Here is a 17253-nt window from a genome sequence, read left to right as displayed (position 1 = left end):
GTGGAATCTCCATCATCATCGCCAACTCAGTGACCCTCCGAGCTGAGGCGATAGCTAAGAGGAACCTCAGCTTTAAGGTAAGTAGACAAGTGAGATAATAGCTAGTGTTTCGAAGGGTGGTCTGGACAGCGTGTCCAGCACAAGTCAAGGCTCCATGGAGGTGAAATCAGTTTATGAGGAGGTTATAAGTTCATGAGGCCTTTCAGAAACCCTTTCAGAGGGTTGTAATAGGATGCGCAGAAACCATTGACCCTTCTATGGCATGTCTAAAAGCTGATGTAGCTGTGAGGTGGACCCTTAGGGATGGTAGGGTAAGCCCTCCTTGTTTCAGGTCAAGCAGGTAGTCCAGAATTGTGGGTATGGGTGCCTCCAGTGGATATAGTTGTTTGGAGGAACACCAGGAGGTAAACCATTTCCATTTATGGATGTAAGTCTTTCGTGTGGAAGCTCATCTACTGCATATCAATACTTCTTTGACCTGCTTGGAAGACAGGTTTTCTGAGGCAATGAACCAAAAATCAATCGAGCCATAAGGCGTAACGTTTGTGGTTGAGGATCAGTCAGGGCCCCTCAATTCTGTGTGGGCAGGTCTGGAACGATGGGGAGGGGGTGTGGAGAGCAGAACATCTCTTGTAGAACTGGGAACCAGTGCTGATGGGCCCATGCAGGGGCTGTGAGGATCAGATTGGCCCTCTCCAGACTTGTTTTTTCCAGGACCTTGTGAATGAGTACTGTCAGGGGAAAGGCATAAAGGACGGATCCTTTCCAGGGTATGAGAAAAGCCTTGCAGAGCAAACTGTGACCAAGTCCCACCCTGGAACAAAAACAAGTTATTTTCTGTTGTCACAGGTTGCGAAGAGATCTATTTGAGGGGAGCCCCAACTTTGGAAGATGCGGTGAAGGACATCAGAACAGATCTCCCTCTCGTGGTCTGGTGCAAATTGCCTGCTCAGCATGTCGGCCATGACGTTGCGGGTGCCCAGTAAGTATGAGGCTCTTAGAGTTATGTCGTTTGTAATGCACCAATTCCACAGTTGAACAGCTTCCACACATGGAGCACGAGATCTGGCTCTGCCTTGTCAATTGACGTAATACATTGTAGTAACGTTATCGGTGCAGATTCCAACCACTGTACTCTGTATATATGGTAGAAAGTGTTTGCTTGCATTGAACATCGCTCTGAGCTCCAGCATGTTTATGTGTAGGGCCATCTCTTGTTGCAACCAGTGTCCTTACGCTGATTTGTCACCCATGTGCCCCCCAACCTACGCTGGACGCGGCTGTCGTCATAGGGGCAGAAGCCCGGAGTTGGTGGAAGGGAACCCCAAAGAGCAGATTTTTGGGATTTGGCCACACTACAAGGATTGTCGGCCCTGTGCAATTGGTGACACTCGCTTGTGAATGATGTGTTTCATTGGTGTATATACTGTCGCTAGCCAATGTTGGAGACATCAGAAATGCAGTCTGGCATTTTGCACTACAAATGTAGTAGTAGCCATGTGGGCCAGAAGCTGGAGGCAGGTTATCACCTGTACTGTGGGACTGATCTGTATTAGTGACTGAATGGTGTGAAAATGAGGAGTAGGTAGGTACACCCTTGCTGTGATAGAATCGAGAAAGGCTCCTATGAATTCTATGTCCTGTGTGGGTTCAGTTGTCGATTTCTGAAAATTGATAATACGGCCCAGCAAATGGAACGTCTTCATGGCAACGTTTGTCATACGAAGGACACATCCACATGTGAGTGCCCTTTCAATAGACGATCATCTGGGTAAGGAAAAATGGTGACATCTAGATGATGTAAGTACACCAACACCACTGAAAGCGTCTTTGAGAAAACTCTGGGCACCGAAGAAAGGCCAAAGGGCAGGACTTTGTATTGAAAATGTCCTATGCCTAGTGTGAACTGTAGGAAGCACCTGTGCACAGGGTAAATAGTTATGTGGAAGTGTGCATCCTGTAGGTCAAGGGCTGTGAGCCAATCCCCATTGTTCAGTGCCATACTTGTAGAAGTAATGGTGACCATCTTGAAACGTTGTTTGCGAAGATTGCGGTTCAGGGCTCTTAAGTCCAGAATCGGTCTCCATCCCCCTGTTTTCTGGGAGGAGGTACCGAGAGTAGAATCCTTTGCCTCTGAATTCATCTGGTGCCCTTTCCATGGCTCCTATGGAGGGGAGGTGATCTACTTCTTGCTTCTGTGAGTTCTTGTGAGAGGGGTCCCTGAAGAGGGACTGGGTGGGAGGAGTGGTGGGTGGGAGGGCGTGGAATGGGATGGCATATCCTGCAGAAATGATGTCCAGCACCCACTTGTCTGTGGCGATGTTCAACCACTGTTGGTAGAATGGTTTGAGGCGGTGATGAAATAGGTGTTGAGGTTGCCATTTGCACTGGACAGTGGTCACACTGTCCTCAACACAGAAATCAAACTTGCTGTCTTGTAGCTTGTGGCGCAGGATTACAGCCTTGTTGGTTATGCCATCTTGGTGGCCTTTGTTGTTGTCGTCCTAGGTCATATCCATGTTGATGATACTGCTGTTGCTGAGAAGGTAATTATAACATCTTTGATATGGGTAGTACCTCTTTCTCCGATAAGGTGGGGTATACGTACCCAGTGTTCTCAGTCATTCTAGAGTCCTTGCTAGAATGTAGGACTGTATCAGTAGACTCGGCAAACAGCTTTGCCTTATCAAAGGGAAGAGCTTCAACCTTTGTTTGCAGCTCTTTTGGAACACTTGAGGTTTGTAGCCAAGAGACCCGTCTCATTACCACAGCAGTAGCGGTGGATTGAACAGCTGTATCTGCCACATCCAGTGTGATTTGGACTCCCATACATGAGGCAGTATATCCTTCTTGGACTATAGCCTTCAGAATAGACTTCTTACCGTCTGGGAGATATTCCATCAAGTCTGTGAATTTTGTATGGTTGTCAAAGTTATGATTAGAGAGGTGCGCTGCATAACTAGTCATGCGTAGTAATGAGGTGGAAGAAGATACACCCTCTATCCAAATAAATCAAATCTTTCCGCTTCCTTGTCAGACACCGTAGATTTGTATTGTGGTGTCTTTGACCACTGTTGAGATGACTCCACCACTAGAGAGTTCGGCTGAGGGTGGTTAAAAAAAAATTCCATGCCCTTTGATGGGACAAAATATTTTTTATCCACTCTCTTATTGGTAGCTGCAATAGAGGCAGGGGTCTGCCAGATGTTATCTGCAGCCTCTGTGATGGCGTTATCCAGTGGAATGGCTATCTTAGATGATGTCGGGGCCTCAGGTTCATTAGGAGCCCATTTTGTTTTTCATGGACCTCCGTGACACAGATGTCTTGTGTCTGGGCGACCCTCTTGAAGAGCTCCTGAAAATGTCTAAGGTCATCAGGAGGGGAGATGTCACCAGGCACATCTGCCTCATCCAGGAATGATGAAAAGACATCCATCTGATAGGTCTCTGCCTGTTCCTCCAAAATTTCTTTCAATTGTTCCTCATTGGGAACTGAGGGAGCGGTCAGCACTGTCTCAGGATGTTCTCTCAAAGAGGAAAATTGGGGTCTCTTTGATGGTGGAGTTACTAAGCGTCTGTAAGAAGAACGTGAGTCTGGAGGTCTGTCCCTAAATCTATGATAATGGTGACCCCAGTAATGATCTTCACAATGATGTGAGTGTGGGTAGCAGGAAAAGCAGAATCCCAGTGAAGATGAATGGGATTGTGAATGCCTGCTGTGACTATGATGGAAGGAGAAAGGTAGATGGGATCGTCTTGATGACGGAGGAGGAGATGGAGCAATTTGATGAGAGTAGTCACAAGGATGGTGAGGCTGTTGTAAAAGTGGCGAGGAAGGTCTCAGCCAAGGAGATGGAGGCCTGTGAAAGGGTGATGGAGGTGTTAGAGGCTGTTCCAGTATGGCTGGTTCTGGGGGAGAGTTAGGAGAGAATGGTGATGTCATAATGACCAAGTCAGGAGAGGGGCTATGGGGTCATGTTTTAGTTTGAGCCTTCTGAGTTGTTGAAACAATTGACTGTCAGACGCTGAAGAATATGGTGCCAATTGACCTGGTGCCAGGAAAGCTGGTGATATACTCAGTGCCGTCGGCCTTGGTGTTGATTCCGGTGGTGCCATCAGTCTCAATACGGTTTTTGTCGGTGCCAATCGTGGTTCCAATTGCAGTTCTGATACCCTCGGTGCGGATTCTCTGAGTGCTGTGACTCGTGGTGCTGCAGGCCTGTGTTCCGAATCCTCTGGTGCCGATGTTGTTGTTCTCAGTGCCAGAGATGACTGTCTCGGCGCTATAGTCTCCGGTACCGGCCTCTTTGAGACGTGCGAGCTGCTGGGTTCCAAGGTGTGTCTGTGCACCTGGCTTGGAGCTGCTGATTTCAGCTCTTTGGGCCGTTTGTCCCCTTTAGACAAAGAGGGATCACGGCTTTCAGGCTCACTCAGCTTGCTCACAGGTATTGCTGGTAAAGATCGAACTGGAGATGATTTTTTTTCCTTGTGTCTTGGGGAAGCCAATGAGGCCTCTTTCTGCTTCTGAGGCGCTGTTGAACCCTCAGGGGGTGTAGGCTCGGAGGTAGTAGGCAGAAGAGCATTGTCGAAGAAGATCATCCTTAACCTCATCTCTCTATGCTTCCGAGTCTTGCAGCAAGTTTAGAGCAATGGGGACATTTCTGAGGCTCACGAGCCTCCCCCAGGCAGTGAATGCATTTTGTCCTGGCTATCAGGCCAGCATTGCTTCGCGGCACAACTCTCACTTTTTAAAACCTACCGCAGGCATTTTTGAATAGAATGGTAAACGGTATTTAACAGCAGGTAATGATGGTAAACAGTATTCAACAACAGATGAGGAACTTCGAGGCAGTTCTAGTACGTATTAAGTAACTTCCTTCTCTCCTTTTTTTTTTATGTTACTGTACAATATAAAGAATTAAAACATTCCGAAGATAACCAATAAACTATTAACATGTGAATTTTCTTTTCTTTTAGGTGTGGTGTTGGAGCACAAGCCAAATCCGCCTGCAGCCATGGGCGGTTGAGTGGAACTGGCTCAGACCGGCTCGCGCACATGACTAAAAGCACACGAAGGGCCCAGCGCATTCCTGCATGCGCACGATCTGGCTGACTACAGCTTGAAAATCTCCACACTGAGGCTCTGGGGCAACTCTGACTCCTGATGTGGAGCGCCCACGGGGACTACTTGAAGAAGAACTCAAAATCCAGAAGGCTGGAGGCAGGAAGGGGTGTACAAGAGGGGAGATCTCCCCCAGTTTTGCAGTCAAACAGTGGCAGGAGGATTAGAATACCAGATATCCACCACCCATCCAGAACTGTTGCACCTTTCACCAGACATGATGGAAATGAACCACCCTGGACTTTGTTCCTGTCTGATCATTCCTGGTCCCAGCTCAGCCACTGGCTATTGGGTGACTGGGTAAGTCATGGCCTGGGAGGCTCCCCAGGATAACCAGGGTTGTGCAACCCCTGAACACCCCTTAACTTGAGGCTGTCTGGTCTGTGCCTGTTGGGAACGAGTGAGACTATTGAAAACAAATGGGTACATGTGAAACAAAATTATACCCATGGGCAGTGCCAGTGAGTGAACCACAGGCTTGGTGAGGTTAGGCCCCAACCCTCTGCCCTTTCCCCCAGCTGCACTTCATGAAGTTAGTCCCCTGCACTGAGGCAGGGCTCAGGATCAGCTCCAGCCCATCCCAGACAGGTGTTTTAGAACCTGCTCTTAAACCCCTCCAGAGGCAGAGATGCCAGAACCCTGTGTGGCAGGGTCAGTGTCACTCCTGGGCCCCAGACCTCTGCTCAGTCCACAATGTGGGGCCTGCTTGTCCTCAGCAGAGTTTGGGCTTTGGTCCCTTGGCTCAAAGGGCAGCTTCCTGGTCCAAACAGGCTGAGTGATGAGTCCCTCCCAGCCACTGGCCAAGCCCTGGGATTTGTCAGAGCCGGGAGTCCAAACACTCCCTGCAGGTGAGCCTCATGTCTTCTGCTGTCTGTGGTACTCTTGGTGTTCTCCTTGGTCGCTCCCTCTGTCCCTGCTGGTCTGCTCACTCCCAACCCTTAACCGGGGTTGGGGGTGGTGTTGTGGGGGGGTGGGTCATTTAAAAGGCTGGAGGCAGCTTCAAGATGGCCCTTAAGTGATTTATGCAGCCTCTTCCCTACTCTGCCTGTGCTCAGGGCTGTTTCTGCTTTTTTAGACTTGCCTGTGGCCTGACCCTGACATACCCCTTAGGTAACAGAGAGGTAGCCGTGTTAGCCTATACCCCAACAAAGCAAAGCAGAAGAAATGTAGCACTTTAAACACTCACAAAATGATTTATTCGGTGATGAGCTTTCGTGGGAAAGCCCCACTTCATCATAACAGACATAAGTACAGAGGACCAAACAAAATTGCATTAAAAACTGACAAATCAAAGAGGATAGAAGGAATTAACAGAGAGGGGATGTTAATTGTCCTGTCTGAGATGATTAGCATCAAAGTAACACTTGAGGTAGTTGATGTCTCTGTTCATACCACGTGTTAATGTGTCAAACTTGGTGTTTGTTCCGCTGCTCAGCTACCTGCAAAGTTTAACCGAAAGCTCCTTGCTGCAAGGTAAGCCCATGGCTTTTTGGCATGTGGATGAAGAAAACAATTTATACCCCTCCTCATTACACCCTGTGACATACTGACCAGTGTCATGTGCCCCAGTGTCATGTGCCCCTCAGCTCTATTGAAAAAACCCCAGGTTTTTCAATCGCTTCTTGGAGGTTGTGTTTTCTAGCATTTTTTTTTCTCTTTTCTTTCCTCTGCTCTGTCTCCAGTTTGGCCCTATCTTTCCTGAAGTGAGTGGAGGCCTTTTCAGTTCTGAGTAGCATGAATTATTCTCCTCTCTGGTGTGCCACACTCCGGCTAATACAATCCAGATGCTGTTGGCTCTTTTAGAAGGATTGTTAGTTGTCATCTCTCATTTTGTGCGTGAGCCACTCAAACCCCCAGAGCCTTTTCTGCAGTGCTCCGTCCTGGACAGCCATTGCTCAGTTTGTATCTGTGCAATGGATTGTTTTTTCCTGAGTGTACTATATTGCATTCCTCCTTATTGAACTTTACCTTAGCTCTGACCATTTTGCTTGTTTGTCAAAATAATCTTGAATTCTAATCCTGTCCTTCACAGCTAGGAAATTTGCAACCCCTCCCAACTTGCTAGGAGTGTGCTCTCTAGCCATTAACCCATTCAAATGCCCTTCCAGCCAGATTGTGACTGCTTGATACCTACTCTCTGAGTAGAGTTTTCCAGTCATTAGATTAATCTGGACCAGATTTCCTTAGCTTGTAGGACACAGCACTGAAAGCTGACTCTTTTTGTGCTCTGACCTTTCTAGTTTTGTCCCTTTACACTTGTGTTGTCCACATATATATTTTTTTAACTCAGTTTCCACTTTTTTGGTGATGATTTTCGTTTCAGCTGAACAGCTCCTGGTTAAACCAGCATGGTCTGTGCCCATCTTCCTTCCTTGTGCATCAGGATCGTTTGCTCCTGCGCTGTTAATACAGTCTCTCTACAATACTGCCAGTAACAAACAAATCCCACCGCTGGCCAATAACATTGCACCGTTTCCAGAGGTGTAAAATTAAAACGACTCTTCCCCCCCTCTTATCAGCCAGCCAGGCCTCTGGCACGGCACTGAGAAAACAGGACAGGCCTGCAAGGTCAAACTGTCTTGGGAAGTGGGCCACTGAGTGCTGGGCTTGGTCCAGGCCAGGGGAGTATTCACACAGCAGGGGCCAGGCCGAGGACTTTCTTACAGCCTGACAGGCTGTGCCCCAGGATAAGATGCAGGATTTTTGATTACAGACACAGGCAAAGACCAGTGCCATGTATGGTGGTAATATGAACACAATGTGCCCTAAGTCACGAGTGCTGGCACGAAAGCTATGAACACTGCTCCAGTGCTGCCAACGCCCAGCATTCAGAAACTAGCACGACAGGCCCCAAATGCTGACACTGAGCCTAGAAAGATACAGGGATTTCTTAAAAATAGTCATTTTATGCCTCTGAGCTATGGCCATGAGCACCCGGGTTGCACACAACTTGTATTACCCGGATTATTTTTTCTAGTACCACAAGGGCTAAGAACTGTTCTAAAAACAACAGCACCTGAATGCCTCACCCAAGCTTGGGACTCCAGGAGCTATCCCCGCTATGACAAACTCCCAAGACCTGGCAATGTTGCGCTGTGGCTTTTGTGGAGTGAAAGGACATCCCCCAGATCTGGGCTGGTACCTGCATTGCTCCCCAGCAGTGCCTTGCAGCCCGGCTCCAGCCAGCAGGAAGGCAGCTCAGTGGTGCCAGGGGCGGCACAGCAGTCTGGGGCCCTGCAGACTTGTTTAATATGCCAACTGCTGACTGGTGTGAAGCACAGACCGTCTGCAGCAGGCCCTGCACAGCTGTTCCCAAGAGGATCAGCATTACCATGTTCAGGAAATTAGCTGTCAGGCACATTGGGGGACTTTTGACTGTAATTGGCCAAGGGTCTCAAATGCCTCATGTGGGGCCTGGTGTGCCCTGACTGAGCCACGTGGCTGGGTGCTACAGGAGAGGGCTTGAGTTGCCTGTAGAGGATTGAACTGTCAAAGACTTGCATTGTGGATCTTGCTCAGGGAGGCTTCGTATTTGTGCTGGGTGGGAAGGTGGTTGGCTCTATCTCACAGCCACAGCTAACACAGCACCCAGCACAGGGGTAGGGGCACAGGCAACTAGCCCGCACTTGCACCAGCTCCTGGTTTTGGTGTAGGAGGGGCTGCTCTCTGGACCCCAGGAACCAGCACTGCTCCCCTGTGCCAGAAAAGCAGCCCCAGCCTAAAAATGGCAGATGGCTCCTCACTCCCCAGCAAGCAAAGCTGAATCAGTTGGGTTGCTGCAGGCACTGGGCTCTTCCCACACTGCACCTGTGGGGGCACAACCTTGCTGCTTGCAGAAGGGTGCTCGCTCTTCCCCTGTGCTCTGCAGCCCTTTTGTCCAATCCCATCCCCAAGCAGCAAGGGCAGAGGCTTTGGGATGAAGTGGGGGGCGGGGGCTGGGTCAGCACAGCATCACCCTCGAGAGGCACCCTTTACAGGCCAGGTGGGCTAGCGCTGAGCACCCAGTAGGATCAGACCCTTCTGCAGAAATACTTCTCTTCACACTAGAATTACCTCCCATTGCCCCCATCCCTGCAAGGGCAGTGTGACTAGGGTGACCATCTGTCCTGTTTTTCAGCAGGGCACAGCTGTATTTGGGATGCCAAAAAGGCATCCCCACTTATTTTATAAAAGGGACTAATTGTCCCATATTTGCTGCACAGGCACAGCTGCCTGCAGGAGAGCATGGACTGTACATCAGTCCATGCTCTGCACAACAGAGGGAGCTGCTAGGTTAGCTCGGGGGAAGGGAAATGCCCCTGCTGCTTCCCCTGAGGCTCAGGGAAGTGGGGAGGGGGAGCCCACCCTGTCCCCTATGTGACTATGGGAGATATGGTCACCCTCCGTTTGATGCTCCCTCAGGCCCCACTGGCAAGGTCTCACGCCTGGGCCAGTGACTCACCTCCTGGGCAGAAGTCCCAGCATGCAACACATTCACATTTTGCTTGTTTGAAAGATTCATTCCTCCCTGCCCCCATCCTCCTTTTCTGCGGCAGGAGACTGAAGGAAGGGGAACACCTATCGGAATGGTTTGGCTTTGTGCTTCATTTAAAAAACCAACCATTTGTAAAACAATCTCCCTGCCCCGCACCAAAGAAAAGTTCATTTTGGTAACCCTCACCTTCCCCCCTCATCCCTCCCTTTTTTTAAATCCAGTTGAGATATTTCTTCTTAGTGCTGTACTACCAGTGCATTGGGACTGAGCCTTGCAGAGCAGTGCAGAGATACAGCACCCAGACCCATGGGGCAAAACCAAGAAAGCCAAGCAGAGCTATTCCCACAAAACCCTTTTCCCTCCATGAAAGATTTAGGCCAACCCTGTATTTGAAATAAAACAAATTTGCAAAACAAAAAACCCAAAAATCTGCCGCCAACTGAATATTTCAACTGACTTTTCAACCCTTGTGTTCAACCCCAAACTCAGCTATTTGTTTTAAACCTTGAGGTTTCTGAAAATTTCAAACATTTTATTGCAGATTACCATCTGATCCAAAATTACGTTCTCAAACTAAATCTTGTTTCTGCAGCTCCAACTGAATGAAAAATAGGGACCCCCTTGACCTCAAAACACGGGACGCCCGGCTGAAAACACTGGACAATACTGAATTGCACCAGTATGATCCCCCTCCAGTAAGCTGGCCCCATGCCTTGAGAGGGCCAACATAGGACCATAAAATCCTAGGACTTGAAAGAGACCTCAGGTGTCCAACCCCTGCTCAAAGCAGGGCCCATCAGAGAAGGCTTTGGAAAGCCAGGACTTAAAACAGCCTGGGGATGGAGATTCCACCTCCTCTTTAACAGCTTCAACACCCTTCTAGGGAAACAGTTTTTTCTCATATCCAACCTTGACATCCCTCACTGCAACTTCTCGTAGTTCTGCCATCTATGACCATTGAAAACAGCCTTACCCCATCTGCTTCATTAACCCTCCTCAGGAAGTTGAAGGCTGCGATCAACTTCTCCCTCGTTTTCTGTAGAGTAAGGACCAAATCCCTCAGCCGCTCCTGTAGGTCATGTGACCCAGCCCCCAAATTATTTTTGTTACCCGCAGCTGGACTCACCAGAGCATCCACCTCTTTTCCTGTAATGTGAGAAGGGCCAGAACAGGACACAATGTGGCCTCACTAGTGCTGGAGGGGCATAATAGTTTCCCTCAGGCTGCTGGCAATGCCACTACAAATGCAGCCGCAAATGCTGTTAGGGGACATTGTTGACTCTTGTCTTGCTTCTCACCCCCCCCATAATCCCCAGGTCCTTTTCTGCAGAACTGCTGTTCAGCCGGTTGATTCTCAAACTCTAGCAGTAACTAGGATTCCTACATCTTCAGTGCATTGCTCTGCGCTTCGTTTTGAACCTCATCTGATTGCTCTTGGTGCAATCCTCCAATGTGTTGAGATCACATCTCTCCTCCTAGCTCAAGTGTCATCCACTAGCTTGCAGAGGGTGCAATCCAACCCTTGATGACCTGGATGAGGGAATGATGTTGACAAAGGCAGCCCCAGGACCGTGTGACACTGACCACCAACCAGACATTGAGCCGCTCATCACAACCAGTTGAGCCAGATGACCTAGCCAGCTTTCTATCCATTTGACAGTCCATTTAGCCAATTCATACTTCTTTAACTTGCTGGCAAGAATACTGAGAGATGGTGACTATAGCAAAGCTTTTGATAAAGTGTAAAACATCCACCACCTTCTGCACCAGAACAAATCCACACCACACTGCACATTTTTGTCACTGTACTTTTTTTTTTTTTTTTATTCCTTCCACACCACCATAAGTTTCTCCTCCTCTTGGCACTTTATTTTTTTTTTTTTTAAAAAAACAGTTAGTCTTTTGGACTTTGCACTGTACACAAATTATTTTTTTCTAAGTTTATTTTCTTTCAAGTGTGGTCATGTAGCCATTTTAAAAACAGAGCAATAAATAAAAAAAATACTATTAAATAGCTGCATGTGGGGTTTGGGAATGTGCCACGAGCTGCTAAAATAGATGCACTCTGGGGGAGCTGTTTCTTTTGTAAAAGGATGGGGGCGGGGGTTTATCTGTCATATCCTAAGACTAAAATTCAGTGCAACAGATGCAACTACAGTGCAGGTAAGTTAACTGTACAAGTCATTCATTCTGACCAAGCCTTTCATTACAGTTGCTATAGAAACTATACCTTTGTATATGTTGTACAATGTGACTATAGTTCAAGAATATTTACAGTACTTTGCTTGTCAATCGGAAATACTATAACTTAATGTCTACTATTAACACCATCAAACATTATATATATATATATATATATATAAATAGATCTTTCAGGCTATGCACAATGCAGGAAATGTATGTATCCATTCAACTGGTGCAGTTCTGAGACTTACCAGGTAGCAACTGGACTAGTGATTGTCCTGTGTCAGCAGCCAGCTCATTTTGCCCCAACTGGCTTTGCAGCCTGTAAACATGTCACTCCTGCTCTCAGACGCCCCTCAAGGCAAGGGTCGCTTGTGGTGGGAGCAAGAGAGTGGATTTCAGTTACTGTTTGCTGCTGGTTTTTCAGGACTGAGACCTCCCCTGCCCACCCACTGCAATTGACCAATCGTTGCCAGACTTACAAACCAGTAGTTTCACTCCCTCCCAAAAAATGCCACCACCCTGCAACTGCCCCCACCCGACTCACCGGAAATCATCCATTCAGGTGAGGGAAGGATATTTGGCTGGGGCCAGGTTCAATGACCAAACTGGGCAAGAAGCCGCCTCTGGAGATGTGGTGTCCCCAGCAGGCAGGTCCCCCCTAGAACTGGCCATGGACTGGTACAGCTGTTTCAAAGTTTCTCCTGGGGCGTCGTTCAGCTAGAGTCACAGAGGAGCAGAATGACTCCATTAACATTACAACATGTCTCCCCCTTTAGTTCTGGGGGTGGGGGGGTAGAATCCTGCTTCCCCCAACCCTGGAGGGTTGAAATGTCAGACAGTTTGAGACATTAAAAATTGGTTTTAAATACATAAAACAGGCTTTCGTCTGTGATTAAAAACCTTTACAAGTATTGACCTTTTAAAAACTTCTCACAGAAGAAGCTATCACTTCATTCAGAAGGGAGCCACGTTCGGCTCACAGAAAATTGGAGGAGGTTGGTTGGGTTTAAAACATTAGTCGTTTCTGAATCTACCTTGGAAACTGTGGATGTGAAACCAGCTACAATTCCTAGCCAATGTGTCAGTTAACTGCTGGCCAACCAGCTGGCTGGCGGGGGACTCTGGAGACTCAGCCCAGCCCCCCAGTCCCTCCTGCCCGGATTCCGAACAAGCACCTCGCCACTTGGAAAAGCAGTTCAGCAGCTTGGAGCAGAGGGACATGCTACTGGCTGGTTAGACTTGGGAGTCAGCTCCCAAACTGTGGAACTCGTCGGGCGTCTTGTCACTCTGGCTGGCCCCACCCTGGCGGAACCCAGAGGTGATCTCGTCGAAGGTGCGGCCCCTGGTCTCGGGCACCTTGAAGTAGGTGAAGATGAAGAAGAGGACCAGCAGCACTGTGAAGATGATGAAGACGTAGGGGCCGCAGATTTGCTGGAAAGGAAGGGGGAAGGACACAGTGAGTGCGTTTCCTAGGAGGTGCTGACAGGCATTGATTGGCACAGAGCACGACTGGGGCGCACTGCTCAGAGCTCGCCAGGCATTGCGCTACAAACTCCTGAGCAACACCTACTGCTCTCTGTCTAGTGACTTCCTGCTGACAGCTGTCTCCCTGCCTCTGCCAGTGCAGGACAGCAAACCGCTCTGCCCAGCTGATGGCAGCAGCCTGCCCAGGACTGGGCCAGGCAGCTTTGTACGTAGAGGGCCACGTACAGAGCAGGGCCTAGGTCTAAAAAGGGCAGCAGCAGCAGCCTTGGCTCCATCTCAGCCAGGTCCCTGGGGGAGGAGAGGCTGAGGGCTCCCTTGTTCAGACCGCAGCCCCAAGGCATGCTGAGCAAGAGCCTTGTGCTCACAGCACTCCAAGCAGCCAGGGACAGCTTAATCAAAACCAATTGTGTAGGAAGGGAGAGCGTTTTCCTGGCTGAGCTGCTCAGGCTGGGCATGCCCAGGGCTTGCAGCGGCTTGCTCTGGGCCAGGGCAGATTCCCACATGGTGACCTGGCCTGCATCTTGGTACCATTTGATGTGGGTAAAACTCTGCTCTAGGCATGCAGACAGCGTATTGCTGAGGCAGTGGACAGAGGTGCAGCAATGCCTGACTCCAGCTGGGGCAGACCCACACGGGAAGGCAGCAGAATGGTGCGAAGGGTGCTGCCGGGGGCTCTAGAGCCCTGGGCGCTACCCCAGCTCTGCTACAAACCATTTGCTCTCCTGGGCCATAGGTACAGCAGATAGTGACACTGCCTTGCCTTTGCACAGGGCCTGCAGAAGGATCTGGGATGAAGCACAGTGCTCCACAGCACAGCATTATCCAACAAGCTGCTGCTCAGTCAGTCTTTACAGAAAGCCAGGGAACTGTCAGGCAGGTGTAAGCAGCTGGACCCCATGGAGGTCTGAGGGGGTAGAACCTGCAGGCACCAGCCCCCCAGGTCTGGCCATTGGCTGCTAATGAGGTTTACTCTAGGATGCTAGTGGCTGCATCCATCACAGCCTCCTTTCCCTGGCAGGCTCCACCCAGCCTAGCTGGCTGCAGAGAGGAAGGCCCAAATCACAAGGCCTGGGCCAAGCATGGGGAAAGCCCTAGACCAGCCATGGACGTCAGCTTTCTGGCTCATTTCCAGCTCCTCTCCACCAGAGGAGCTCACAGCAACCCTGCCTCCTCAGCACCTGCTGAGCTGGAGGACAGGCCAGGGAGGGCCGTTACCTCGACATACTGGAAGCCCATGCCCACGATGAAGTTGGAGGTCCAATTGGACAAACCAGCAACAGCGATGGCTGCGGGGCGAGGGCCTTGGCTGAACAGCTCCGCCACGATGAACCAAGGGATGGGACCCGGGCCAATCTCAAAGAACGCCACAAAGCCAAAGATGGCAACGATGCTGAGGTAGGACATCCAGGCCATTTGGTCCTATCAGAGAGAAAAAAGAGCAGTGTTCCAACTGGCCACAGACCCCACATCTCTGGTACAGCTGTATGCCAGGGGCACCGGAACAGGGGGTGCGTGGACACAGCTCCTGCCACCCCCGCTATATTCCTGGGACAAGACTCAGCCCCTGGAGGAAGGGTTTCCTGACATGACATCAGGGATGTAGGCAGCGCCAATTGGCCAACAATGTGACATCATCCCAGTCAGGCTGATCTCGGTTTCCACCCCCTCCTTCAGAGCATCAACTGCTCAGGGCTGAGGAGAGCTCAGTGTCCCACCCTCCTTTCCTTGGCATTACTCTGCGGGCATCTCTGGGGCCAGCCAGCCCCCCCTCAACTCAGAGCACCCCCTTACCAGTAGCACCAGGGCGATGGTCATGAGCACCGCGCAGCCGGCCATGCCAGCCAGGCCGATGAGGTGCAGAGTCCTGCGGCCAGCTCGCTCCACCACGAAGAGCTATCAGACAAAGGGAAACGTGATGTTCAGCAAACCACGGCCCCAGGACAGGCTGTGCCTTACCCCAGTGGCAGCCCTCCCTGGGGGGGACCTGCTTGTGCCATCTAACCGGACTGCGGACTGCAGACTGCTGGTGAGCCCAAAGGGCAAAGTCAGCCACCATACAACGTAACGAGCTCTAGGTACAAACCGATGTTTGCATAGCAATTCCAGGGGGCCTACAATGTGATCCATCCCCCAGCAGCAGGACACAGCAGCCAGGTGGCGAGAGGAGCCCTTGATGGGTCAGTAGGCAGGACGGAGCGCTCCTGCTCTGGGCCAGGCTGGATTGGCATCCAGTAGGGAGGGTGTTTGCAGTTTTTACCCCAGACCCTCTCTGCAAGCCAAGCTAAGCTGAGAGCCAGAGGCTGGTGTTCTGAGCCCAGCTCTGCTGCTGCCTTGGGTGAGTCACTTGGGGCCCAGTTTTCAAAGGCCCTAAAAAGCCAATGGAAGCTGCAGGATATGACCTCCCCAATGAGGCAGTCCTCAGTGATGTACGCCTCAGTTTCTCCAGCTGTGAAACGAGGCTGTTCCACACATTTGGCAGCATCTGACAGAGGAGAGCTGGAGTGGCAGGGTAAGCTTTTTCTAACTGGGACGCGGGGAGGTGTTTGCATCAGGTGACTTGCTCGCACCTATGAGCAATGGCCCCCCACTCTAGACAGGCAGCCAGAAGGAGACTATGGGGCTGACACGCACCGAGACAACCGTGAAAGCCGTGTTCACCACCCCAGCGCCGATGGTAGCATAGACTGGCTGCTCCACACCTGACTTTTCAAAGATGCTGGTAGAATAGTAGAAGACCTACAAGACAGAAGACAACACAAGTGAGCCCTGCTGGTCCAAGCCTGAGGCATCTGTGAGCATCCCTGGGCAGAGAAGGACACGCTGACCAACTCCTGCCTGTGTGTGTAGCACAGGTGTTCAGCACAGCCCTGTGCGGAGGGTTGTGCAAAGCTGCACCAAATGGGTGGCCGTGTGGCCAACAGTGCCATTCTGAGTGTCTGACCCTGGGCGGGCTGCTCGCTGCCAATGGGCCCACTAATTTTTTCCGCCAGTGAACAAAATAAAACGTTATGGGCACCACCAGCAGAAACACACACACACACACTCTCTCTGCTGGCTGTGGGCGCTCTGCCAATCTCTGCTGGGCAGGTGCCCAAGCGCTCCACTTACAGGGAACACAGCTCATTGACCCCGCCCCCCAATCCAGCCCTGAGATCCACCTGCTCTGCACTCACCGCATTGATCCCTGAGAGCTGCTGGGACAGCTGCAGCACAACAGCTATGAGGATCGGCTGCCGATACAGCGGGGAGCGGAATAGCTCCAGGATCGTCACCTTCTTCTCCCTCATCATCTGCCGGCTCTCCTCCTTCATCTCCTGCAGGTCCCTGCTGACGTCCGTCGTCCCTCTGAGCTTCTTCAAGACTGGGGGGAAGGCGGTGGAGAGGTGAGGGGCACTGAAGGGCACAGGCCCCCTGAGGGCTTCCCCAGGATGGGGCGGACAACTCACCACTCTTGGCTTTGTTCTCCTCGTTGCGGTTGATGAGGAGGAACCGGGGGCTCTCGGGGGCGAAGGGCAGGATGATGCATTGCAGCACGGAAGGGATGAAGGTGAAGCCCAGCAGGAGTGGCCAGAGCGACTCGCTTCCCATGATCAAGTCCATGCCAAACACCTGTGGAGAGAGACAGCACGCTTAGCCCATTCTGCGATGGCCATGATAATGGAGCGCTGAGGCCACAAAGTCCACGAAACCCACCCGCCAGTGGGCGCTGCTGCGGTCAGCAGCAGGGACCAAACCCAGGGACAGCTGGATCTCAAACCAGGCGCCTTTACTGCCTGAGTGAAAGCAGCAGACAAACCTCACTGGGTAGATAGGCCGGCCAGCAGGCACGGATGGGGGTAACGTGCTACTGTCCCACCATCTCCTGCTGGTCTGTCTGGTGCACGCGTACACATGCACACTCACAGGCCAGAGCATCACATGCAAAGCCAACACACAGTACACTGCAGGTCCCCACCCCCTCCAGGACAGCAGTTCACAAGGAGAT

At 50.8% G+C, this 17253-nt stretch overlaps 1 protein-coding gene across 1 annotated transcript in view; it reads right to left on the bottom strand.

Moving 5' to 3' along the window:
- Window positions 1-6290: 6290 nt before the first annotated feature.
- Window positions 6291-17253, bottom strand: part of SLC2A1 (solute carrier family 2 member 1) — a 38575-nt gene continuing 27612 nt past the window's right edge. Inside the window, exons 5-10 of the mRNA XM_075018150.1 lie at window positions 16715-16877; window positions 16442-16629; window positions 15900-16004; window positions 15060-15161; window positions 14484-14687; window positions 6291-13214 (exon numbers count right to left, since the gene is read on the bottom strand). Coding sequence (XP_074874251.1) covers window positions 13017-13214; window positions 14484-14687; window positions 15060-15161; window positions 15900-16004; window positions 16442-16629; window positions 16715-16877 — 960 coding nt within the window. The 3' untranslated portion in view covers window positions 6291-13016. The remainder of the gene's footprint in view (window positions 13215-14483; window positions 14688-15059; window positions 15162-15899; window positions 16005-16441; window positions 16630-16714; window positions 16878-17253) is intronic.

Source organism: Carettochelys insculpta, chromosome 23 (assembly GCF_033958435.1).
Source record: "Carettochelys insculpta isolate YL-2023 chromosome 23, ASM3395843v1, whole genome shotgun sequence".
Taxonomy (NCBI): domain Eukaryota; kingdom Metazoa; phylum Chordata; order Testudines; family Carettochelyidae; genus Carettochelys; species Carettochelys insculpta.
The sequence above is the reverse complement of the archived record's forward strand: the minus strand, read 5'-3'. Positions and strand labels throughout refer to the sequence as shown.